The sequence below is a fragment of the Aphidius gifuensis genome, linkage group LG3, assembly GCF_014905175.1.
Source record: "Aphidius gifuensis isolate YNYX2018 linkage group LG3, ASM1490517v1, whole genome shotgun sequence".
NCBI lineage: Eukaryota > Metazoa > Arthropoda > Insecta > Hymenoptera > Braconidae > Aphidius > Aphidius gifuensis.
In genome coordinates, this window is record NC_057790.1 from 24,149,944 (window position 1) to 24,177,479 (window position 27,536).

Sequence of the window (27,536 nt, forward strand, 5' to 3'; positions counted from 1 at the left end):
TACTGAAAATCCTGGATGGAAATTGAACCTTGGTTTTTTTATTTTAAATATTTAATTGAATTAAAAAATAAATATTGAAAATAAACGACTTGTATTTGAATAAATATCAAATAAAAAAAATTTAATTTATAGACCTCACTATTAGTCTATTGAAGAGCAATAATTTCTTCATAAATTTCTGCATCACCAGTAAATGGTAATGAATTTAAAAAAAAACTTTCATCATCATAAACTATTTATTTTTTTTTTAAATTATTCAAATGTTATTTCACAATTTTATCACCAATTTAGACAAATTTTTATCATTAAAATTTTTATTTATTTATTCTTTGATAAATAAAGATTTATCATCATTGTTTTGAATATTATTTTGAAAGTTTTTTGAATTATTTCAACTGTTTTAGATTTACATTCACTACTTGTTATTTTTTTTTATATATTTTTTTTTATTGAATTAGTTTTCTTTAAATTTACTAGCTTATTTAAATGTTTTTTTTTTTTCTTTTTCAAGATGAGATAATATTTTTTTTAAATTTAATTCAGCTATTTCAAAATTAACTATGAAAATTGTTACTATTGATATTGAATTTTTTATTATTTCAATATATAATTTATTTTTATTTTTAACATTATTTTTTAGTCATTTATGCATTAATTAATTTCGTTAACTTTTGTGATATTAAGCTTTGCACATGTGTTTTTCATTGCTAAAGATTTATATTAAAAAAAAATATTTCGAAGCAAAATTTTCATGAAATTATGATTCTATAATTTAAACAATACCTAAATATAATAATCCTTAAAGTTTTGGAATTTAATTTCAATTATTTTTATTTTTTTTTCAATTTTATATTTGCCATGACTTGCAGACAAAATTCAACATTTTTTTCGCTGCGCGTTATGTTTTATAAAAAAAATATTTCTAAACAAAATTTTCATGAAATTATGCTTCGATAATTTAAACAACACTTAATTATAATAATTCTAAAAGTTTTAAAATTTAGCTTTGATTATTTTTATTTTTTTATTCAATTTTCATTTAATTTCCGAAATAAAATACCCAACCTTTTTTTTTCAAATTCAATATGAAATTATTTTACATTTAAAAATTGAAACAAAAAAAAGAAAAAAACTATACTTGTTGATTTAAAAGCTCATTAATATTAAAATTAAAAATTTCATTAAATAGTTTAATTTATATTTAAAAATTTAATATATTCAATATCATTTGTAATAAGTCGAACCCTCTGGGCAAATTTATATTTTCTATTGCCAATTACAAGTCATTCACGTAAGTTGGTAGAATTAAAATTTTACCTTGCGGCAAGCTAAATCAAATAAAAAGAATAAATAAATACTAGAATAATTTTTTTTATCTATTTGATACGTTGAATAAATTTAATAACTTCAAGATCTGCCAGTATTATGGTAATGTAATTTCTATACCCAAGCTGTCATGTTTATAGAAAAAATAAAAATAAAAAATAGCAATCAGTAGTGAATTTCTCAAAGATTAAATTGAATTTTAAATACATATCAACATATAATGGTTTTATAAATTCAATTAAAATCATTCGTTATCTATTTTTTTAATATAAAAATATTTAAAAAATACTAAATCATGATTCGTGTTATCTTGACCAAGGCAGACAATCACTTGTTCCAGATAGTGTAAATTTAAATTTATGTATTTTCCATCGTTTTAAATCGTGTCTGTTATAGCACATTTATAAACACATTTAAAAAAAAATAATACATTCTCTTGATATTTTACTTTTTTTCTAAATTAGAAATTTAAATATTTTATATATTTTTTTTTCCATCAAACATTGACCGAGCAAAGTCAATTTAAAGTCAACTAAAAGTACAATTGTAAGCTGTAAATTTTAATCTTAAATATTATTAATTTATTAGTATTTCAATTGTTATTTTATTATCATAATAAAAAATAAATTTAAAAAAACTCAAGTGCACTTTTTTGATGATAAATTTTATTTTAAATATTATATTCTCAGCATTAATTTGATGTATTTTAAATTGTGTGTAACATGTGTTACTTGGTGGCGTTATTCACAATATGAATAATAAAAAATTAAATTGCAAAAAAGTAATAATGTTAACAGTAACAAGGCATTATCGTGATCTTGACTTGTCACTTATTATGTTTTAAACTTCTGCATGCAACCTGACTTGTTTTCTCTGTATTTAATTTTTTTTTTTCTCATTTTTTTTTCATCTCAGAATGATGATGGTGGTGGCTGGCTTACGGTAGATCTTGGATCTTGGATCTTGGTACACTACTGATGATTCTCCAGGCGTTTCAGGAAGAAAATCATAACCGGACTTGTTGTAGATCTTGAGGTAAGACAACTAAACGGAATACACATCATTTGGATTTTAAAAAAAAATCATATAGCCCATAAAAAACTCATAAATCTTTATAATCTTGAAGAAAAATATATTTAAAAAATTTTTTTCTTTATTTTATAATGATAAATAAGGAAGTTTTATTTTTTGGAAACTTGATTGATGATGTCAAAAAAGTTGTAAAGTGTCCTCCAAAGGATTTCACTAGTATCTGAATTATCTGGGTCAGTGATGATTTTTTTTTTTTTATGTTTTTCCACTTGATTAATCATTGTTTAATTATTTTTATTTATTAAATTAAAATATTTTATTTATCTTACTATGCAAAGCAAACAAGCTGGTTAGGTAAAATCAAGTTTTTTTTAAAAAAACCAATAATAATAAATATTGAAAATAAAAAAAAAAAAAAAAAACTGAATATGCTATGTATAAAAATATAATCTTTGTTTTTTGTTGTCCAAAAGAATTCGTGAAAATTAAGGGATTTAATCTTATCACTTAATTTAAATTCTCAATTTAAAAAATGAAGGTACAATCTTATCAAATTGTCCCATTCGTTGATTTGTTGTCAATGAATTAAAAAATAAATTTTTTCAATTAAGAAAGTTAAAAATTTGATAATTTACATATTTTAAAAATTCAAACTTTGCTGAACATCATTGAAAACTTTCCATTTCTTGATTCTTGAATCGACAAATAATATAATATTATAAAATTTGTCTTCTATATATATTCTAAATAATATTTGAATTTTTAAATCCTGTAACCTGTTACAACATCGATTGATTAAATTTCTATATATTCTTTTCTCGCAAAAATAAATATGAATGAAATTTCGTTGATAAATATATACAACACTATTTTTAAATAAATGATAAATTTCTAATTTTAAAAATAACATTTTTTTACTATACATACTTATCTCCAGACACAATAATAATTTCGATTGATCGAAATTCACACATAAAGAGGCGCGCGCGTATATACGTCACCTTGACGACGCATGCGATCGTCGACGGACACGCGCACTCGCGGCTATATATCTCATTTACGAGAAAGAAGACAAAATCAAGTTTCCAGTAATATCTCGAGTATAATACTCGAGTGTTCTCAATGTGATTTAAAAATTAATAATAATTTTATATATTAAAAAAATTTTAAATCCCATCAAATATCAAATACATCTAAAATAATTTTATATAAAAGTAATTTTTTCGAAGGTTGACAAGTTAGTTAATCGTCAAGTTGATAAAAAAATGAAAAATAAATAAAGTAGCAAGGTGACATATTTACAGTGTGTGACCTCACTCGTCAAAACAACGATAATGTTAATTTTATATTTTATTTAAAAAAATATTATATTGTACAATCAACCATGATGATAGTTATTTTGTGAACTTGTGAGTGCAACGTTGACGTCGACGACAACGAATACAAACTATTCATAATCCAAAAATATACACATTAAATAATAAACATGTGTAGACATTTCGTCTATTGATTTTTGGACCGGTACTGCCTTATTTAATTTTTCACGTTTAAACATTGGCTTAAACTCTACTTTATTGACGTAAGTTTAACTTCAAAAAATTATTATTAATCAATGATTAATTATTCGTCAAAGAAACTGCTCCAAATTGCTAAAAGTAATTTTACTTTTTCTTTACTTTATCACCACTACATTTATATTAATTAAAAAAAAATATAAAAACAAAAAAATATTAACAGAAGCATCATTGAGAAGCGTGTCTTTTTGTTGAGCTTTTTTTTATTGTTTCGTGTAAGACAATAGAGAAAGAGTATATTGATCGCAAAGCAAGAAGATTCTGTCTGGAAATTTTGACGTTGTAATTCCCCTAGCATGCTACTCCGGTTTCATTGTTTCTATATAGTAAAAAAAATTTTAAAAAAGATATAAAATAATGATAAATTATCAATGATAATAAATATGTTTAATGGTGTTTTTAAATTGGAAACATAAAATAATAATTAATTGAGAAAAAAATAAAACCGAAAATGAATGGTGTTTGCGATCTTGGTCGTTTCTTTCCGCCTTTCTCTCTAACCAGTGTCTACATTTATACTGAATAATTTCCTAATTAACCCAACATCTCAATCGACTCATTTGTAAATTGAAAAATGATCTCTACGAATATTTTATTTATTTATTTTTATATATACACATTCTGCATGTATATATCTCTCTCAAAGGGGTACAACATTGAGAATTTTTAATTAAGGCATTTAATGAGCTCGTGTTTATTTTACAAATATATTAAATTTCCGAATATTTTTTTGAAAGGGTTTCGAGGTCGAGTTTCCTTTAATCAATTTCTCTCTTTACCTGAATAATCAAATTATTATTTTTTTTTTTTATATTGCACTTACCATAAAAATAATTACAACTTGAAAAAAAATGTTAACATTATTTTTTCGATCGTTAATATTTATTTATAAATTTGAAATAAAAAATAATTTTTTATTTAATACATTAAATATATATTTATTAAATTGAAATTATTATTTTTTATAAAAGTTAAATTTTTTTATATAAAAAATAAATTAACAACAAATAGTTTTGTTTGTGATTTGCAAATTGACAAACATTATCGTGACGGCATTTTACACGATGAGGCAAAAATAAAAAAAAAAAGTTATGGAATTGAAAAATAAATAAAATTGAAAGACATTAGAAAAATTAAAAAATAATATAAGTAAAAGAAAATAAAAGTCGGCCTGTGTGGCATTTTAAAATGTCAGTGGCTATATTCCTACATGAATTCCAATACTTTTTGCTCTTTTGTCGATTGTGTTTATACCTGTATATTTATTTAAACATATATAAATAAATTGTTAGCTCTCTATTCTGTCACCAATCGATTTTACATACCCTCAACTTTATTTTGCTCTGCATAAACATTTTAAATCTACAACGTTTTTATTTAAAAGAAAAAAAAATCTTAATTCTCTCTCTTTTATCTAATCAAAATAGCGAGAAAAAAATAAATTAGTTGTTAATAAACTTTTTTCCAAAAGGATATACTATCATTTTATTATTTTCACTCTCCTTTAAATAATTCTAAGAACACTTAAATTCATGTGTTTAGATAAGCTAAACAATTAGAGCAAGGCGCGGTCGTTACACACGATCCATCGATTATCCTCTTTAGTTATATTGAAAAATGAAAAAAAAAATATATCTCTTATTTATTTAAATTTGTGTAAAAAAATTATATCGGTAAATTTAAATTTGCACAATGAATAAACAAATAAACTGCAAATAAATAAATATTTGTAGATAAACAAGTATTATAAAATGAAAAAAAAAAAAAAAAAAATCAACATTAGTTGACGAACAAGTTTGAATTGAATATATAAATTATTGATTTATCGTTATTGCAATTTTATGATATCTACAGTTTGTCTATCATACACACCGGATGTTTGGATGTATATATTACGATTGTATATGAGAGAGAGAGAGAGAGATACGTGGGTAGAAAAATATCAATTTCAAACATAAATTTGAAAAAAAATTAAAAATTACAAGTAAGGAAAAAAAAGTCAGTTTAAAAATAGTTATTCGCACGCGCGTAAATTATAAAATATATATGTGTTTATAGTGTGAGAAATCGCAGTCAAAGTAATGATGGTTTAAAGGGAATATTATTTTATGTGGTAGGGATAAAAGACACGTGGCTATTTATTTTCTTGAGCATGTTGAGACCAAACGGTGCTATGGTGTTAATTTCAAATATTTATTTATATAAAAATATTTTACAATTATACTAGACATTTATTGTCGTGAAAAAAGAAATTTTTATAAATTAATTTATTTTTTTATCTATAATTAATTGATTTTATTTAACTTAAATTAATTGATTTATTTTTTTTCAAATTTAATTTATATTTGTATAGAAAAAAAAATTGAAAAATTTATTAATTAAGTAATTAATTAAGAAAAAAAAAAATTATATATAACAATTTGTTATGTTTTTTATTTATTTTAAATTGTAAATGAAAATTAATTGAAAGATTGATGAGTAAATTAATTTAACATTGAGATTTTTATTTATTTTATTTATTTTATATTTTTTTTTTTTTTTCAAATAAAATCGATATTTATTAAAAGCTAAAATGTAACGATTACAACATGTTGCCAATGTACATATAGTCTATCGTTCTCACAGCTGTCAGTTGACTTTTTTTTTTTTATTTTTGATATTTTTTATTTTATTAACACACATCTAAAGTATCTATAACGTGAAACACTTGAATAAAAAGAGTTGACTTGCTTTGACTCCAGACTTCCCCTTGATTATCGTCATGCTTTGTTGACAACTGATGTTTATTTATATTTATTTATTTATTTCATTATTTATTTATCTATTATTACCATATTATTTACAACTCTTTACAAATTTTTCATACAAAATTCAGCTATATATATTCATTGTAATCCTTATGAAAATATAAATAAATATAATTTCATCTTAACATAGAAAGAAAACAAAATTAGTCATTTGTTATTGATTATAACAATTCAATATGTTATAATTAAATTTACACATAATTTTTAATTAAATTATTGTTGTATTGTTTAGTCACGTGAAGCATCAAACTACATAAGACTTTTGACAAAATATTATTGTATTTACAGTCGTATGTTTGTTTTCTCTTAATCATTCGACACGCAAAATGACGTCATTTACTCAGCAAAACTAGTCATGTAATAATTTATATTTTTTTTTCTATTAATATTATCACTATTATTTGTTCTGTTATATATATTTTTTTTTCTGCCATCATCATCATCTAGTTTCCTCGTAGAGACGAGATCGAAAGGTCCATTTTTTATTTTTCTTTATAAAGCAATTTTAAATTCCCTGTCTGGTGTCTTGAATGCATTTTTTTTTCTTTAAATTTATCTATTTATTTTTTTATTTTATATAGCTATTTTTCTCTTTTGAACTTTGTGTAATAATTTTTTTTTTGAAATATCTTGTCTTCCTTGAAAAGACTGCGTTGATTGCGTCTTTGCTCATCTTGTAAGAAGAGCATTCCAGTTTGTGTCGAGTCAGTGTTGTGTCTATATACTGTTAAACATTAAATTAAACGACGCAAAATCACAGCCTCCTGCAGTACATCAAACTGGCAATACAGTACGACCACCAATTGTCGTTAATTCAAGTCAATTGCTGCTTCGATATGTCGACAATGTTCCTTCGCGGATATAACATAATTTTTTTTTTTTTATATGAATTACAAACTAGTGTAAATTCTTATAATAAATAAAAGAAAATATAAATAATAATAGTTAACTATTATCTATTATTATAAATTTAAAAAATAAAAAACAATAATTTCTCATTATACTTTCCCTTATTTAATTTTTTTTTTTCACCGCGCGTGAATGAGTTTTAAAAATTTCGCAATGATCTGACCGACTACTCATCCTTCAAAACACCTAACCGTGAAATAAATATAATTATAATTTTGCAATAGGGGCGTTTGACCGGTTGACTATTTTATTATTATATTTTTTATTTTTTTTTTTTATAACTAAACTAACCAACCGGTCGAGGTCGAAGGGTGCGGTGAAATTAACATATTCGAAACTTCCGGTTAAAATCATAAAAAAAGGAAATAGAAATTTTTTTTTTTTTCTTTCAATTGAAAGCTATATATAAAATATAATATAATATCATTTAATAAATTTTTTTTTCTTTAATTATTATTGATTGATAATATTTTTAAATGATTCATATTATTTTGCTGACATTATTTTTAAACATTGAGATTTTTGCAGGGAATTTAATTTTATTTTTAGTGAGCCTGTGTGTGTTTGTGGAGGGAAGGATTTTTGTGTAATTTATTGTTATATATTTGGTGGCCAAGCTTGATGGGTCGAAACGTTGGTTAGGCTTATTCTTTAGTTTGTTCATTGATGGTGGGGGTTTTGTTGGGGACAGATGTTTTGGTCCAAGATCCATATACAGAGCAGGGGTCTTACAGTACCCCATGGGGTGTCGCGTTAGAAACGTCACGAACTACCCTTCAGTATTTTGTGTGTACAGTTTATTCAGCTGCAAAAAGAAAAAAAAAAAATCTAAAAAAAAAAAACGATAGTTAACACAGTAATACAGATATCTAAAATTAAAAAAGTAATAATTGAAATTAGATTAAAATAACAACAAATCGATACATGTGTTTATTGAATAACTTTCAGCTAATAAATATTTTACTAAATTGTATATCGTCGTCATATCGCAGCATCATCTAGTCCTCCATGTAAAATGTCTCCCACGAGTATGTAAAAATAAAAAAAAAATATAAATATAATATTCCAGTGATATAAAAAGTGTTGAATAATAAAAAAAACCAGCAATATTTGTAAAAAGTGAAAATAATTTTTACGAGTTTAAATGTTACTTCCGTCGTAAATATATAAACAACATTTTTACGATAAAAAATATATGGAAAAAAATTTAAAAAAATTATATTTAATTTAATTAAAATTAAACACACATATGTGAAATTGAAAAAAAAATATTATTAGATTCAAGTTGAATAGTTTAATAGCAGTTAAGTGTTATATCAATCTTCGAGATTTCCGGTTTTCGAGGTCAAACGACATTTGTCACAAATCAATTTCCGTATTTTTAAAAAAATTTATAACTATTTGGCGAAACAACTTTTTCCATGGATTATTCAATTGACTTGTGTTATGATACTGATGCATTTGTGTGATTTAAAAATCTAACAACTAGCATCACATGTTATTTCATAACAACACTATGTAAGAAATGAATTTTTTTTTTTTTTTACGCTATTTAATTTGTTACATACAAATTAATAGATAAAAATTAGAAAAAAGAAATGAATTATTTTGTGTTATATAGACGACGAAAAAAGTGAAGTGATGTTCATCGATTTGAGATTCAATGGACCCTCGTACAGGCTGTTTCAAAATATGTCGACTAAATATTTTTTTAATAATCAACCCCCTTTTTAATTATCACTCAATAATGTGAGTATTTATATTAAATATTTATTGCTTTAAAAATTATTAATTATATTTTATTGTTTGTTTTTAATTTAACAATATATTTGAGGTGTGTATTATTTGAATTGACCTGTAGTCGTTCTGGGGGCCAATATATACAAAACCAGCGCAAGCGCATTTACAAGCTATGAACTTTTATGCACTACTTAAATCCGTTAACCCTATGTCTCACGTGCAATCTTTATTTATTTGTTTATTTTTTTATTTTTCACACGTCTGACTTAAATTAGTCTTATCCCAAAAATAATTTTAACGCTTATATATATTTAAAATTCAAAAATTAATATTTAAAAAAGTCCATATTTAAAATAAAAAATTAATTTATAATTTATAAAATATAAATAATATTATGGTCATTTTAGTTTTTTAAAAATATTTTATCTACTATTGATTTTAGTCTAAAAAAGTATACAAGGGTCAAGCCCTCAAATAAAATAATAATATAAACTTGACCCTCGTCCTCGAATGATTCATCAAAATCAAATAACCAAGTGCCAGCTTATCACCTCATTATCACAAGATAATATTTTTATTTAAAAAAAAAAAAAACTCTTAATAGACTAAATATCATGTTTGTTTATTTATTTATTTATTCATTTATTTATTTATTTATTCAACTAATAAAATATAAATCGATACAAATGTATTGACCGTGTCGTGTAATCGATCGTTTGGATTAATGATTTTCTTCTTGTATGTTTATGTATATGGCAAAAAAAAAATGGGAAAAATAAAAAAAATTAACCACGAGATACCGTGACGCCCATACGTGCTTCTCCATGTGTTAAGTTTTCGATATGCAGTCTTGAGACAAGATAGAATGAAGATGGAAAGGAAAGAAAAAAATTAAATAAATAAAAAAAAAAATGAATTTATACACATGCTGGCTATGCAAAAATATCACCGGCCTACTGACCCAGTCAATTTGCTATTGATAATTCCACAATTTATCTCACCGATTTTCACATGAAAATCAATTAATTTTTTTTTTTTTTTCTTTTCGATTATTATTATCATTATCATTATGCTCTTACAAATTTATTTTTTTAAATATTCTACATCTACCTTCGCATCTTCATCTCAATTCAACACAACCTGCAACTTAGTTGCAGTTTATCGAATTTTTAATCTTATAACTTGCAATATCATATACATATACAAAGTTGCTCTTGTCAGTACTTAATATCTATATGAATTGTTGACCCAATTAAAAAAAAATATATATATAAAAATAATACGAAAATCATCAGATAAAGTTTGTCAATTTTATATCTTTTATATATTTATTTATTTATTTATTTATTCAAGTATAACGTTGGGCCAACAGACTAGTTCATTGACAAGGCTACATTATAATATTTACCAGTAAAAATAATAATTAAAACAATAATTATTACGAGTATATAAATGGCAAATTTATAAATGCGAGATTTCAAGTTATTTATGTTTAAATAACATTGGCTTATTTATATTGAGTAATACAAATTAAATACTAAATCCAAAAATGAAAGAAAGAAAAATCTCCACAATATCGTGGTGGAGAATGGAGATGTAAACATATAGAACTAGCTCAGACATGATGTCACAACCAAACCAAACCGTATTTGGAATTATATGTGTAAATTATGAGCAGGTTTTCTGCGTGTATGCTATTCGCGGTTTTTGTGCACTAATATATTTTTTTTTTAATTAAAAAAAACTTATGCCAGCTTGCAATTTGAGTTTAAAAAATTACAGAGAAATTCGTAAAAAAAACCACGAAATATTTTCGAAATTGACTTATATTATACACTGTATTCTTCGAAATCCACTTTGGTTTTTTTGCTGTAAAGTGTAAATTGCTTCTTGCTCATTTCACGTTTCTATCTTACAAAGTGGCAAATTTTTTGAAAAATATAGTCTATAAAATATGCAAGGCAGTACTTTCATAAATCATAAGTGTAACATGTCACTTTAGTAGCGTAAATTGTTTTAACTTTTTATTTTTATTTCAATTACAATGCGAATGGTGTATTGCCCTTTTTTCGGCATCGTCAAGTAGACCATTCCAATGTCAAGTGTTAACGAAAATAAATAAAATACTAACAACAACAATAAATCAATATATTAACCGGACATTGAGTAACCCAAATCCATGTCTTGAAGTCAAAAACAAACGCTAATACAGTTTCATAAATACTCAATTTCTAATGCTCATCACGTATACATTAAAATAAATTATTATTCGGCTATCATGAGAAAAATCTTTGCACGTACAGGTACATCAACACACATATTCTCATATCATTTACAAAAAGAAAAAAAAATTCTCTTCATATAAAATAAAATCTTAAATTAATTTTTTCATAAAAAGAAAAAAAAAACAGAAATAAAAAAAAATTGATTAATCAAAATGTCTATAATGACACCTTTATTTATTACCATTATTATTATTAGTAATTTAATTTATTTAAAAAATTTTTCTAAATTGGATAATCAAAAATAATAATGATTTAAAAAATATACATTATTCTCACCTGATAATAGCCACATTATTTCTTTGATGAACCAAAGTAAAAAAAAAAAAAATAAAAAACTGTAAATAACACAAAATATTTTAAACATCTTATTTTATCGATTATTATAACTACTATTGGAATTTTAATGTCTAAACCTTTGACTACATACTTAACTCACAATAAAAAAATATAAAAAAAATGCATCTTAAGTGATAATAATGATAATAATAATAATAAACAAATTTAAGTGACTAGTTATCGAAATTTGATGATAGAAAATGTAAAAAAAAAAAAATTGAGCTTAAAATGTTTTTTTAAGCATGTGGGATATGTGATATGTTGAAAGGTCACAGGGAGGTCTGGGAAACCGGTAAGTGGTCGATAAAAAAAAATAAAAAAAAATTTATAAATAAAGTATTCAACGAGTTTAGCATATGTGTGTATATAAAACATAAGTTAATCAAATCTTTGAATGAGCCGCGCATATATATATTTAAAAAAAAAAAAAAAAAAAATATAATAGCAATTTAACAAGTGTATGTAACAATCACGATCTAAACACCAACAAATTTTTTATTGATAAAATAATAAAGTAAAAAAAAATAATGATTTAGCATGAAGAGATATATAATAACAATTCTTACAGTTTTGAATTTGTATGATCGGTGTTTATAGCTTCTAAAAGTCCAGTCAGACTGAATGAAATATATAGATATATATTTATACGGTATAGTATAACGGGTCTTTTTACCTGAGTAGGTCGATACGTGCAGCAGTTGACACCGATTAGAATATCGAGGAAAACGTATATTAACTCTTTCTTTCTTTCTTTCTTTCTTCGCATTTAATTTCCAAAAAAAAAAAAAAATATGTATAAAAATAAATTATATAGGTATATGATTATTTTATTTTGGTATTTTAGAATATGTCATTTGGGTGGCCTTGTCTTCTTTTGCTTGTGTGAAAGATGGAAAGTTTGATGATGGTTTAAATTTATAAAAAAAAATTTATAATAAAAACTATAAAGAATCTTTGGTATTTCCATTAAATAAATATGTTATAGTGATCTTATACCAATGTGGGTGCGAAAGATTATTTATTTTTAAATATTATGAAACTTTTTTTTTTTTTTTATTTATGAATTTTTGTGAAATTTATGATTAACCAGACTATCCATGATAATGATGATGATGATGAGGTGATATTTATTAAAGCTAAACCATTAAGATCCATGCGTCATCAAGATTGAAAATTAAATCAAGTCTGAAAGTTGCGAGAGACTTGCGAATATGTCATATACAAAATATTAATCTTGACAAATATATACTGAGCTAAAAAATAAATGCATTGATCATTGAAAAATAACTTGGATCAAAATAAATAATAATTAATCATCATAGTCTTGTCATTCGAAATAACATTAAAATAAATATTATAAATTCATTGTAAATTTTATTTTAGCTTTTTTGTTTATTTTATTTAAATTATGTCTGGTGTATTATTTAAGTATTTATTGACATGTTGACACATTGATAGAAATTACAAGGAGAGACTTGTGTGTGTAAACATGTATATTTTTTATAAATTTATACAGTAAGATTATTGATGTGTAAACATTTTTGCTCTTGATTACCATATAGCAATGATTATACTTTCATTTTGGATTATTATTTTAAATAAATTACAACTCGACAATTAAATATACTTAATGTTTTAATTAAAACACAAATCATTCGATTTTTATCAGTGATACCGTTTTCAATCGACAGCTCAATTCGTCTCAATATTCTCATTTATTTATTCAATTTTTTTTATCCTGATCTATATTTTTTTTTTTTTTTCTAATCATGATACAGCGTATATTTTAGATTTTTTTATTTCGGACAAATGATTTAGCATCAAATGCATTTAGCCATCAGACCGTATAGACGATAAAATAATTTTTTGAAAAATAATTAATGATTTGTAAATTAACTGATGATGGGTGTGAATTGCTGCATCACTCGGCAAATATCCGTTACTGTTTTGAATTTTATATAAAATTATTTTTTTTATTTTCATATTATTTTCTTGTTTTCTATATTTAATGTTGGGCTTTATCGTAATCGGTCAAGCGTATATATGATACGTGTATACTACTTTCGACTTATCAACGATAGATCGAGAGTAGAGGTAGAGGTCAGGTCAGGAGGACGATCGTATAATATATTGTACATTAGAATGGATTTTATGATAAATAAAATTATCCTCATCGTTGATTTCTAAATAGCTGTTTCCTGTCATCTTACACATCATCACTATTATTATCTTTCAAAAAAAAAAAATCACCTCAAGGCGCCAAAATATCTCAATAATTATTATTATTAAAAAAATTCTTTTTATTATTTTAAATTTTATATAAAAAATAAAGTAAAACAATTTAGATAATCTAAAATAAAAAATAAAAATTTTATTGAGAAACATTATGTTGTATTTTAGTAGTCGTTAATATTTTTTTTTTATTTTTTTTAATTCTTTTTTTCCCAAAAAAAAAAATTGTCGAAAATATATATATAAAAAGTAATAATATTAAAAAAAAAAAAAAACACCATTTAAATGAGTATTAAATAAAATATAAAAAATGATGAGGAAAATTGATGCAAGCAGTTTACGACTTTTTTTGTCGTAAAAAAAAATAAAATTTACTTAAAAATATATGAAATTTCTTTTTTTTTTAAATTCGTCATGTGTTATTGTATACAGGGTTGATTTTAAATTGAGGTTAAATATTTATTCATGTAAGCACCTGGTGTGATTATTTTCAAATGTTAAAAATTTTTTAAAAATATTATATTTGAATTACAAAGTGGTGTGTGATTTAATGATCCTCGAGTATATCGTCAAGATGTTGTTGTTAGTTGTTACACATGATTACAAGTGTAAAAAATAAAAACAGGGTGAGGTGAAATACAACAAACATGTGAAAACCTATGTTTCATGTTGTTTTTTTAAATTAACCAATAATAAATATCAAATAAATAAAATTAAACCAAAAAAAATCCCTAACAAGAAGTAAAGAAAGAAAGTTTAAAAATTTTTTCAAATAAATTATTTAAAAGTAAATATAATAAATAAATAAAATTCTTTTATTTTTTTTTTTTAAATTATAAAATTGGCTGATACAAATAATATGCACTGGTGTTGTTATTATTATTTTTTTAAAGAATATATATTTGTATTTGGAAAGAAACATATAAAAATTATTATAAACATATATGTATATGGAAACGTGTAAATTTAAAAGTTATGTTGTTGGGGAATCCAAGTAGGCCCCCCTTCTTTTACTACTCTCTTCTTCAACATCAAGATCCAGAGTTGCACTTGTTGTTGCTTGCTCAGTCTTACTACAATTCACCAAGGTGTTTGTCTTTTCACCTGGCAGTTGCTTTCTGAATCGCGAACAAGAACGTACCATCATTACACTCTCTCTCCTCAAAGTACCATCAAATCATCAACGTGTTATCTTTACAAAAAAAAATATACAAAATAAATAATACCTGAAACATAATTTAAAACGAAAATTAATCATAAAGTGAAAGAAATAATTTTTTTTTTTTTAAATATAAACATTAACATTTGTGGTATAAAAATGTTTGAAAAAAAAATTTTTAAGTGAAAACAGCATTTGCTGAATGGATCAACAAATTAAACAGCAGCCGGTGAAATTCGGCTTGCGATTATCATCAGTGCACCCTGACACAAATAATGTTTTTTTCCTTTTAAAATAAATAAATTTAAAATATATTTTTTTTATCATTTTTTTTACATTTATTATTTAAACATATATGCAAGCGACATTGCACAGTGTTTATTTGAGCTCAAGGAAGCGTTGCAGTGTAACGAGAATAGATAAAAAAAAAAAAAAAATATTGTGTAGACTTGATTTGAAAAAAATACATTTGTTTTTATCTACTTGTTGTATTTTTTAACAAATATAAAGATGGATACTGTACTGGAAAAAATGGGCAAACTCAATTTGGTAAATAAAATAATAATAATTAATTAATTGACAATATGGTTATTTATGAAATAATATTTAAATTGCATATGATAGTCAATAAGTATAATTGGGCATGTCATTCATCTCTTCAAGACATAACGGATCTTCATCAATTTTTATTCATATTTTTTATTTATTTCATATTATTCATTTATAATTTTTAAACAAGCCCTAATAATGCCCGTTATATTTTTATTTATTATTAACAGTTTATTTATTTTTTTTTCATTTTATTATCAATATTAGTTGCTTATTATTATTTTTTTTTTTAACTCAAAAAAATGAGTGGTATGCTTTTATGGTAATAATTATTTAAGCATAGGTAGATTATAGTGTCACATTGTGGGGTCTTGTTCACCTTGTTTATTTTCTTGGTGACCACCCTGTGACTATTAAGTATCTCCAGTGGGAAAACTGGACATTCAACATTTTTATTCCAATTATTAATCTTTTTTTTTATTTTCAAATCTTTTTTCTTTTTTCTTGCGCAAATATTTATTATTTATCGTTTTCAATGTATTTAACACTGTTATCAGACGGCATTTAATTCTAATCGTTTACTTAGATCAGTTGAAAATAAAAATAATATAATTCGTAAAATAACATGTTGTTAATTTCTTATATATAAAATTATTATTTATTAATTTTTTTAAATATTGCGAATGTATTTAAATTAATTTTCTCAATCAGTTGATTTGAATAATTTTTTTAATTTTAATTTCAACGATTTAATTAACGAATTAGTATTGGACACAGACAATTTGAAATTGTTTTGAAACAATGAACAATTAAAAGAGAATAAAATACAATTCTTTTTGTTTTTTTTTTTTTTAAATAAAATACAAAATGCATAACTGATTTATTTGGGGTACACTCTCACCAAAGATATTCGACGGGTGAAACTACTTTGCTTTTTGTATACGATGATGTATATATGTATAAAAAAATATATATATAAAATATTGAATGTACTTGTAAATGCACGCACCCGTTTTTTCAGTGAGCCCTGTCGAACCGATTCATATTCGATCGTTCGCAATTCGTTTTCACTTGACCAACTCCCCGTTAAAAAAAATAAAATAATAATAAAAATATTATAACAGTTTATTATTTTTTTTAAATAATAATAATTAATAGAAAATAAATGAATAAATTTTTTTATTTTATCTGTAAAATTATCCGGAAAATTCCACAGTAATTTTTTTTTATTTTTTAAAATTTATATCTTAAATTTATTGGATTTATTACTATTATTATATTTTTTTTTTTTCACAGTTTTTATATAAATTTAATAATAATATAATCGAATAAATCAATGATAAATCTTGTCGCATCTATTCAAATTTTTTCAAGTAGAAAAAAATGGAAAAAAATAGATGTAATAAATTAATAAATTAAAATGTATGGTGCCTAGTATTTATTTTATTTAAAATATTTATTTTTTTATTATTTTAAACTATGAAGCACCTGTTAGTGGTGGTCTCGTGATGTAAAGTCATAAACCTCAAACATACGATAAATCGATTTACGATATATATTTTGTATGGAAAAAAATTTTTTAAAAAGAGAATTGGTTACAGCAAGTAGAGAGAGGTGTCACTCGGTCAACGTGAAAGTCGATTGTCTTTATATCCAGGTGCATTTCATCACGCAAATGTACCATTAAAGTCACCACAAATTGCACCTCAAATTCATACAAAAATCTATCGAGTAAAATTAATTGTTTTTTATTTAAAAAATTTTTATCTTTACAATAAATTAAAAGAAAATTAAAATACAAGAAAAATAATAAAAAAACAAACTTGATCATAAAACAAATAACAATAATAAACAATTCTTAAAAAAGATAAGAAATTTTAAGTCATATTTTTTTATAATATTTGTGTCATGATCAAGGTGAATTGTTATTTTATATTTCATTTAAAAACTACGTGTCGTAACAATATACAAATATTAAAAAAAAAAAAAATAACTAATAAATTAAGTAAATTAAAATAAACAATTTTTTGATAAATGATGTATTTTTTTTTTTATTTCATTTTTTATTAACTAGGCTAAAAATATTTATGCATGCTTGGAATTTTGACGATAATGCCCCAGGCATAATTACACATATAAAGATAAGAAAAAAAAAGAAAAAAAAAAAATTTACGTTCGATAAGGAAAGACACGGTAGAACTTCTCATTCTACTTGTGTGCTTGTTGCGTATACACACTCAAAAATAAGTAAAATAAATTTAATAGCAATAATGATAATAAAAAGAAAAAAAAAAAAAATTATATACCTGGTAGCTAACCGCAAGTGATAATCATTAATTGAACGCGGAACTATCAACGCCGACGACGACGACGACGACAACGACACGACGATTTTAAAAAGTGAAATCTCATAGTTTAATAATTGCATATGAATGACAGTTTTATTATCAATTGAGTGACTTGCTGTGTTTAACACATTGAGTGAAATTTCTTGATAAGAAAATAAAAATAAAAAAACGCAATTACATGATGAAATATTTATATGAGTAACGAAATTATTCATTGTTCCTCATTTGGACAAATTTAAAAACCATTATGAAATATAAAAATACGTTTTTTTTTTAATCTTATGTAATGACGTCTTGGTGGTGTTTTAATTTGGTATATTAAAAAATGAAAAAAAAATTAATTAGTGTCATTATATTGTTTATAAAATATGTAGTAATTGATTTTTTATTTTTAATTTTTTACAGAGGATTCCTAGCTGTCCTCTGAAGAGTCCACAACCGTTAAAGGAATTTGTTGTCAACTGCCAAACAATGCCATCCAGAGTAAAGAAATCATTTTGTGGCTGTCTTCAGGTAATTAATAAAATTTTAATAAATAAAAATATAATAATATTTATAAAGATTTCAATGATTTTTCTTTAGATTAAAATTGAGAGTAATTTTCACATTGCGTGATTTTACAAGTTAGATTAAAACTCTTCATGCACGCAGATAAATGATAAACTTTCATCTTCATTATTACAATAAAATTTTAATTTCTATTATTATTTCTTTTAAAAGAATTATTTATTGTCAGGTAATCATGACATGTATCAATTGAGATTTAATCTCAAGTGTCATTGACTTGTTTTGAGATCATTCTGATCATGACAAATTGATAATTTAGTTTTTATATATTCAGTCGATTTAAAGTCGCAATTTTGTTATTTTAATGAGACACAAATAAATATACATATAAAACTGACAAACGACACATTTTGCTATGGGTTTTTTGGCATTCAGCCAATGTAGTTATCAAGTCTGGGCCATTGGTCAGTCATGTGTATCAAAGACATTCTTCATTCACAAATTGTCTTTGCTAAAATATTCTTGTTCAATTCAATCTTCATAAATCTAGGAAAGAAATAATTTTTTTTCAAAGAAATTTTATTGTTTTTTTAGAAAAGTTTTAATAAAAATTAAAAAATACAGTCAATCATTAGCTGTTATTTATTTTTCATTAAACAAATTCAATATGATCTAAATGGTAATTCTTTTATTAAGTATATCTTTTGAATATTTTGTTGCTATCTTTGTTCAATATATAATAATTTCTAAAAAGTAAAAATAACTATGCTAAATAATTAATTCACATATTCTTAAAATAAATGACCTTGTTGAGTAATCAACAGATCAAAAATAACACTGAATAAATCCTATTTCCGTGTGATCATATCATGAATTATTAAAGACTCTAGTAACCGACCCCGATTAAATATAAATTCTTTGGCTCATCATTCTTCAACATTCAAATACCTACATAATTTTTCTCTTTTTTCGTATATATATATGTGTTATTTGAACTTCTGGAATTGATTCTGGTTTCGTTGTAAAATATGAAAGAAAAAAAGAGAAGAAAAATAAAGAACTAAAAATGAAAAAAAAAAATAGTAATATTCAGTTTGCGTCGGGGGTCTTTGACATCACTGGTAGAAGGAAGAAGGGACGAAAGGTGGACTTGTTGGACCCCAACGATGTTGCTGAAGAATATTATAAGAAAAAAAAAAATTTATATATATCTTGTTTCCAAGGAAAGCCAATAGTGTGTGCATTCAATTGTCCTTGGTTTGCCACATTACAGTCAACCAACAAAATTCCAATTTTTTTATCTTCCCCATTTTTCATTTGACCTTTATCATTTTTTATTTTATTGTTTTATTTAATTTTTTTACTTCTACCTTTTTTGGAACCACTGGACATTATTTTATATATATTTATTTTTTCCAATCTCTTAATCCTCGTTGAATTTTTATTTTTTAAATTTTTTATTATGTTGATGTATTTTATTGTCCAGTTTTTTTCATCCCTAAAATCCATTTGTCGTTTTATTTAATGGATTTAAAAATACCACAGGTGTTTGAAGTCAAATACTTAAGTGTCAATGTTACACTATATTTTAGATTATTTTTTAAATTAACCATAACAAATTTAAGATGGTAAAATAATCAAAATAACTATGGTTAAATATATTATTTGAAGTAAATGATTCAGCATTCCAGATCAAGGTGATGTATAGATAAATTGATCAAGAGATAAATTTTGTTAATTACAAAAAAAATATATATATTTATATTGAAGAATAACGAAGCGGGACTGATATACCACCACAAATTTCCTAGTACGTGTGAAAGTACCTGAGGAATTTAAATCATAAAAAAAAAAAATAACATCCTGACCTTTGCCGCGGGCAATTTTATTGTCTTATGCTGGCTCTTCTGTCTTCTAGCTTCCTCTCTTTTATAAAATGTTTTTTTTTTCTTCAATTTTTTCATCTGACCAAATGATTGAACAAAATGCCAAATCATCTTTATACACTCTCTCTGTGTATAAAGTACCAGCCTTGACTGATTTAAACAAAAAAAAAAATAAAATTCTTCATTCTTCAAGCATACTTGACCAATAACGTACCTATTATTTTAATTATTTCTTTGTTATTTTAAAGATAGCTTATTTATTTAAATAACATATTTTATTTTAATTTATGTAATATTATTTTGATTGATGTTAACTTTCTTTTAAAATTGGTCGATATGAATTTATAGGCCAATTTTTATTTGCAGGATGATGAACCACCGGAAATAACATATTGTGTTGTTGAACAAACTGGTACATTAACACTACAAGCAATGACACCAACATTACCAATGCCAGCTGAAGAAGAATTAAATAAAATGTTTTTAGAACTTGTTGATGAGCTAGATTTAACACAAGCTAATAGACAAGCTGTACTTGCACTTCCAGCAAATAAAAAATGGCAAATTTATTGTTCACGTAAAGGTAATGATACACTTGATAATGGTGGTTTACGTACAACTGATCTCAGTGGTGATCCTGAAGATTACATCAATAGAATTAAAGTTATTGCTGATGCAACATTTAATGAAGATAATGAAGAATTATCAAATCATATGAGACAAGTTGAAGCATTAAAAACAGCATTAAGAACACAACCACATAGTTTTGTTCTTCGTTTTATTGAACTTGATGGTCTTAATGCATTATTAAAAGTATTGGGAACAATTGATGTTGAAGCTGCACACAGTTATCTTCATACAAGTGTTATTGGATGTTTAAAAGCACTTATGAATAATTCTGTAAGTATAAATAATTACGTAGTTGATTAAAAGTAATTTCTTTATTGTTAAAAATGTTTTTTTTTTTGTTTTTAGAATGGAAGAGCTCATGTACTTGCACATCCAACAGCAATAAATACAATATCACAATCACTTGCAACTGAAAATATAAAAGCTAAAATATCTGTACTCGAAATACTTGGTGCTGTTTGTCTAGTACCAGGTGGTCATAGAAAAGTTCTAGAAGGAATGTTACATTTTCAACAATATCATTATGAACGTGCACGTTTTCAAAGTATAATAAATGATTTAGATAAAAATTTTGGTATATATAAAGATAATTTATCACTTAAAACAGCAATAATGTCATTTATAAATGCTGTATTAAATTATGGTCCTGGACAAGTTACACTTGAATTTCGTTTACATTTACGTTATGAATTATTAATGCTTGGTATACAGCCAATTATTGAAAAATTACGTAAATATGAAAATGAAACACTTGATAGACATTTAGATTTTTTTGAAATGGTTAGAAATGAAGATGAAAAAGAATTAGCAAGAAAATTTGAAAAAGAACATGTTGATACTAAAAGTGCAACAGCAATGTTTGATTTATTGCGAAGAAAATTAAGTCATACACCAGCATATTGTCATTTATTAAGTTTACTTGAACATTGTTTATTATTACCACTTGATTATGGTTCATATCCACAACACTGGTTGCTATTTGATCGTATTGTACAACAAATTGTATTACAAACAGATAATAATAATGAAATAACAAGAAATCCAGATGTTGCACCAATTAATATTAATGTTAAAGAAATTATTCATTTACTTGCTAAAGAAGAAGAATTAGTTGCTGCTAGAAAACGTACTGATGAATTAGAACGTGAAAATACAGATATGTCAACAAAATTATCTAAAAAAGAACAAGAATTAGATTTAAGAAGCCAAGAAAAAGAAGATATTGAAGCAAGTTTAATGAGAATTAAAGAAAGACTTGAAAAAGAAACATCAATGCATATTGAAACAAAACAAAAAATATCAGAATTTCAAGATACCATTGAGACATTATCACGACAAATTAATAATGAAAAATCAGAAAGAAAAAGACTTGAAAAATTAGTTGCATCTGGTAGTTTACCAGATGATGCTAAAGCAACAATTAAAATTGTCGATGATGAATTAATGGATAATGTTAAATCATCATCATCACCACCACCACCTCCACCACCTCCTCCACCACCAATAGCACCACCACCACCACCACCGCTGCTATCATCATCATCATCATCATTAATACCATCAGCACCACAACCAAAAGAAGTATTTAAAAATGTTCCACAACCAAGTAATCCATTAAAATCATTTAACTGGTCAAAAATACCAGAACAAAAATTACAAGGTACAATATGGTCTGAATTAGATGACACTAAAATATATAATGTTATGGATTTAGAAACAATTGATAAAATTTTTTGTGCATATCAAAAAAATGGTGGTACAATACCAACTGAAGGATCAATTGAAGATCTACGTAATTTGGGTAAAAATAAAAAAACAATGTCTGTTATTGATGCAAGAAGAGCACAAAATTGTACAATATTATTATCAAAATTAAAAATGAGTGATAATGAAATAACAAGAACAATAATATCAATGGATCAACAAAATATATTACATATTGATATGGTTGAACAGTTATTAAAATATATACCATCATCTGAAGAAGCTGCACTTCTTGATATGAATCAAAAAGAATTACAAAGTCGTGCTGATTGTTTTCTCTATCAAATATCAAAGTATGTATTTTTTTTATTATTTATTTTTCTATTTAATAATTTAATGTTTATTCATTTATTTTTGTTGTTTTTATCGATAGGGTACCACATTATGAACAGCGTCTTCGTTCACTTCATTATAAGAAAAAATTTTCAGCAAGTATATCAGAGCTAACACCAAGAATGCGTGCTGTATTAGAAGCAAGTAGACAAGTTGCTAGATCACGTAGATTAAGAAAATTACTTGAATTAGTACTTGCACTTGGTAATTATGTAAATCGTGGTAATGCACGTGGTAATGCATATGGTTTTCGTTTGGCATCATTAAATCGTCTTGTTGATACAAAATCATCATGCTCAAAAGGCACAACATTACTTCATTATCTTGTACAAATATTAGAATCACGTTTTCGTGATGTATTAGAAATTGAAGAAGATATGCCACATGTTAGAACAGCAGCACGTGTTAGTATGGCTGATTTACAAAAAGAAGTTGCTAATTTAAAAAATGGATTACAAGATGTACAAAGAGAAATTGAATTTCATCGTGGACAAGTACAAGTATTACAAGGTGATATGTTTCTTCCATCAATGAGAGATTTTCAAGCACAAGCAACATGTAGACTTGCTGAAGCTGAAGATTTATTTCAAGATATGAAAACAAGATTTGACAGAGCTGTTAGATTATTTGGTGAGGATTCAGCTGGTGTACAGCCAGATGAATTTTTTGGTATATTTGAAAATTTTTTACAAGCATTTGCTGAAGCAAGACAAGACGTTGAAAATATGAGAAGAAAAATTGAAGAAGATGAAAGACGTGTTAAACAAGAACAAGAACTTAAAAAACGTACAATGGAAAGAAAAAATTCACGTGAAGGTTTATTAAATAATATATCAATTAGTAAAAAGAATGAAGTCAATGGTAATAATGGACAAGTTGATAATAAAGGTGAATTTGATGATTTAATATCAGCATTGAGAACTGGTGATGTATTTGGTGAAGATATTGCTAAATTTAAAAGATCAAAACGTCGACCAGTTACCCCAAGTGGTGCACAAGATCCACGTCGGCATAATGTTAATCGAGAAGACTCACGAGAACGTCACTAGATGGAACAGCTTGTATTTCAAACAGCTTTTTTGCTTTACGCTCTTTTTTTTCTCTCTGTCTTTCTTTCTCTTTACCATTTCGATTTCGATTTCGAAATTATTATCATCAGCAGCAGCCGCAGCCAAGCTGTATACTTCCACATTGAGATTTTTTTTTATTTTTTCTTTCAAACATGTATAAAACTCTATGACGAATGATCACTTGATATTATTTAATTTATATTTATAAATATGCATATTTTTTTGATAATTTTTGAATATTTATATTCATTGATTTTAGTGCCAAGATTATTTTTTCTTTTTTTATTTTATTCAACAGCATTATTATTGAGTTATTTAAAAATTAAAAATTCATAAAAATTCATACTGTCATTCGTTATTTTATTGGGTAAAAAGTAAATAGAAAAAAAAATAACTAAAGCCAGATGATTGTGATAAAATTAACAACAAAAAAAAAAAATTAAAAATTAAAAAAACTAAAATTATATGTTTGCAGTGCAATATATACAGCAGAACTGAAAAATTGAATGACATAAATTATATCTTATAGAAATATATATAATGAGTAAAAATAATAACTCACTGGAATTTAAATATTTATAAAAATATATAGGTATATAAATAAAATAATATGCATGTAAATGAGCAAGCTAAAAAAACAAGTATTCAAAAATCTATATAATCATCAGATTTTCAATTTACGTTGTATATAAAAGTCATCATAATTACATTCACATTTATTAATTATAATTCAATAATAATTTTTAATTTTTCACTGGTGAAATAAATTTAAAAGACAAAATTTTGTAATTTATATTGTCAAAAGTAATTGACACAAAAATAAAAATTAATTAAATCTATCAAATTGATAAAAAATGTTTTCTAAAAAGTAAAAATATAGTATACGTATCAACGAATTAAAAAAAAAAAAAGAAGCCTATAATAGACAGTGGATAAACTGTCTTAAAAAAAATACGCAAAGTCTGATTTTAATAACTTTTTATTATTCCTCATTTTGATAATTAATATTGATTAATTAAAATAATACTTACAACTGTTAAAACACCACTCGAATGACATCGAAGAACTGATTTTTTCAGCTACTCATATTTTTTTTTTTTTTCATTGGAATAATCAAAAGAAAGAAAAAAAAAACAATTAAATTATATTATCAAAAAGCAAAATATATAAATATGATGGTGTTTAAAAAATTTTTTGTAAGTTTTTGTACTTTTGTAAATAATTAATAATCAGTGTTTTGTAGTAGACTAATTAAGTCATTGTCCAATTTAATATATTCTGTATTATTAGCATCTTGTAATAGAAAAAAATATAATTAAATAACAAATATTAAAAAAAAAAAAAAAACAATATTAAAAGATAATTATTTTTTTAAACACACAGAATTATTGAATTTTTTTTATTATTTATTTTTGTATTTTTTTGTTTTCTTGTTTTCAGAAAGTTTACTTTATTTTTTTTTTTTTTACGTACACTAGCTGACTATTTGCATGCGACAAGGGCGTAAGTTACAGAGAAAGAAAAAAAAGAAAAGATTTACAAAACATCCCTGTAACTGTATTTTTTATTTTATTTTATTTTTTTAAATTATTATTTTCACGCTCAATGGACATTACTTTTATTTTTGTTTTAAATAATTCTTTTTTTGTAGATCTATTTTCCATAGTTTTTACAACTCTGGTAAATGTGATTATTAATTTTTTCAATTCGTTGTTTAAATTTATTTTTATTAAATAATATAAGTGCATTAAATTACGTTTTATAGTCTAAGATTTGATCACGTCAAAACGATTCAATTCTCGCGCTATCAAAGTCAGCATTTTGTCTCTCGTTTTAATTATATTATTTTTTTTTTAAATTAATTAATTAATTTATATATTTTTTGTTTTAAATATGCTGATGAAAATTATTTCAAAATTGTCACTCTCATTATCATAATTTTTCTCACTTTCTTTTATTATTATTTTTCAAATTCATTATTATTATTATTATTTTAATGTTTTATTTGTTAAATATTTTTAAATTTTATTTCTTTCATTAAATTTACACTGGTATTGAGTCTAAAATTTCTTACATTTAACGAGACGTTGGGGTCGTACGATTCAATTAAACCTATTAGTTCCCGAAGCCAACACATAAAAAAATAAAAACCGGAAGAATTATACACGTCTCACTGCCTCATTGAGAATAATCCCGTTTCTTGCTTTTATCCACTACTACACTTTGTAAAATTATTTTATTTTTTTCTTCAACCTTATACTCTTTTTTTTTTTTTTAAATTTATTTATTTAATTTTACAAAAGCCAATAGACTTTATTATTAATTATTTATTTTTTTAAATAATTTTCATTTGACAAATGCGAACGAGATTCGTTCCGACGTGTTGCAGCTTTTAAAACGACATATAATTTTCTTATTTTTCATTTACTTTGTTATTTATAATATTTATAATATTTATATTTATATATATATTTTATTTATTTATATTTATATCATTTTTTTTTTTTGTTTTTTTCATTTTTTTATTTATAATATTTATATACAATGGGCAAGATGAGGTCAAAGTGTTGACGCAAGATGTAAAACAATGTAAAGACAAAGAGCAAAAATAAGTTGACAAGTTGTTTTTTTAATTATTTTTTATTTTACTCCTTTTTTTTTTTTTTTATTCAATTATTATTATCATTAATATTATTACTCACATTGTTTTTTCTTTTTTTATATATATCACCTCGACATCATTCGGTAATTATTACAATTATGCCTTATCACCCTAAAACTCATACCAATATATTGCACATTTGACAAAACAGTTACGTCATTTATTTATTATTTTTTTTAAGTACTTGGGTATAGGAATATTTTTCTAATAATTTTTGCACATGTTACTTTTTTTTGTCATTATTTTGAATATTTTTTCATATTAATTCGTTGCAATTTTCATCAATTGAATATAAAGTGACTATGTTTAATAAATAATGTCATTAAAAAGATGAATTTTTTATTTATCTGTTTTTTAAAAACGTAAAATTGAATATTCATTTTTTTT

The 27,536-nt window shown here is 24.0% G+C and overlaps 1 protein-coding gene across 4 annotated transcripts; it reads left to right on the plus strand.

The window, feature by feature from the left end:
- The first annotated feature begins 8,949 nt into the window (after positions 1-8,949).
- LOC122853097 (disheveled-associated activator of morphogenesis 1) lies at positions 8,950-25,601 on the plus strand. 4 transcript variants are annotated; one of them, XM_044153358.1, is made up of 6 exons: positions 8,950-9,166; positions 9,270-9,397; positions 18,703-18,810; positions 21,039-21,590; positions 21,666-23,377; positions 23,458-25,601. In XM_044153358.1, exons 3-6 carry the CDS (start codon positions 18,769-18,771, stop codon positions 24,464-24,466), a joined length of 3,315 nt encoding a protein of 1,104 aa, XP_044009293.1. In that variant the 5' UTR covers positions 8,950-9,166; positions 9,270-9,397; positions 18,703-18,768; the 3' UTR covers positions 24,467-25,601. The 4 variants fall into 4 exon arrangements, with proteins under 4 accessions (XP_044009293.1, XP_044009290.1, XP_044009292.1 ...); XM_044153355.1 differs by lacking the exons at positions 8,950-9,166; positions 9,270-9,397 and adding an exon at positions 15,299-15,949; XM_044153357.1 differs by lacking the exons at positions 8,950-9,166; positions 9,270-9,397 and adding an exon at positions 15,299-15,949 and having other exon boundaries at positions 21,057-21,590.
- Positions 25,602-27,536: the final 1,935 nt, after the last annotated feature.

Coding starts and splice junctions, on each gene's coding strand:
- LOC122853097 (XM_044153355.1), top strand. CDS start 15,911: ATGGATACTGTACTGGAAAAAATGGGCAAACTCAATTTG. Junction 21,591..21,665: donor AAGCACTTATGAATAATTCT/GTAAGTATAAAT, acceptor TTTTGTTTTTAG/AATGGAAGAGCTCATGTACT. Junction 23,378..23,457: donor TTTCTCTATCAAATATCAAA/GTATGTATTTTT, acceptor TTTTATCGATAG/GGTACCACATTATGAACAGC.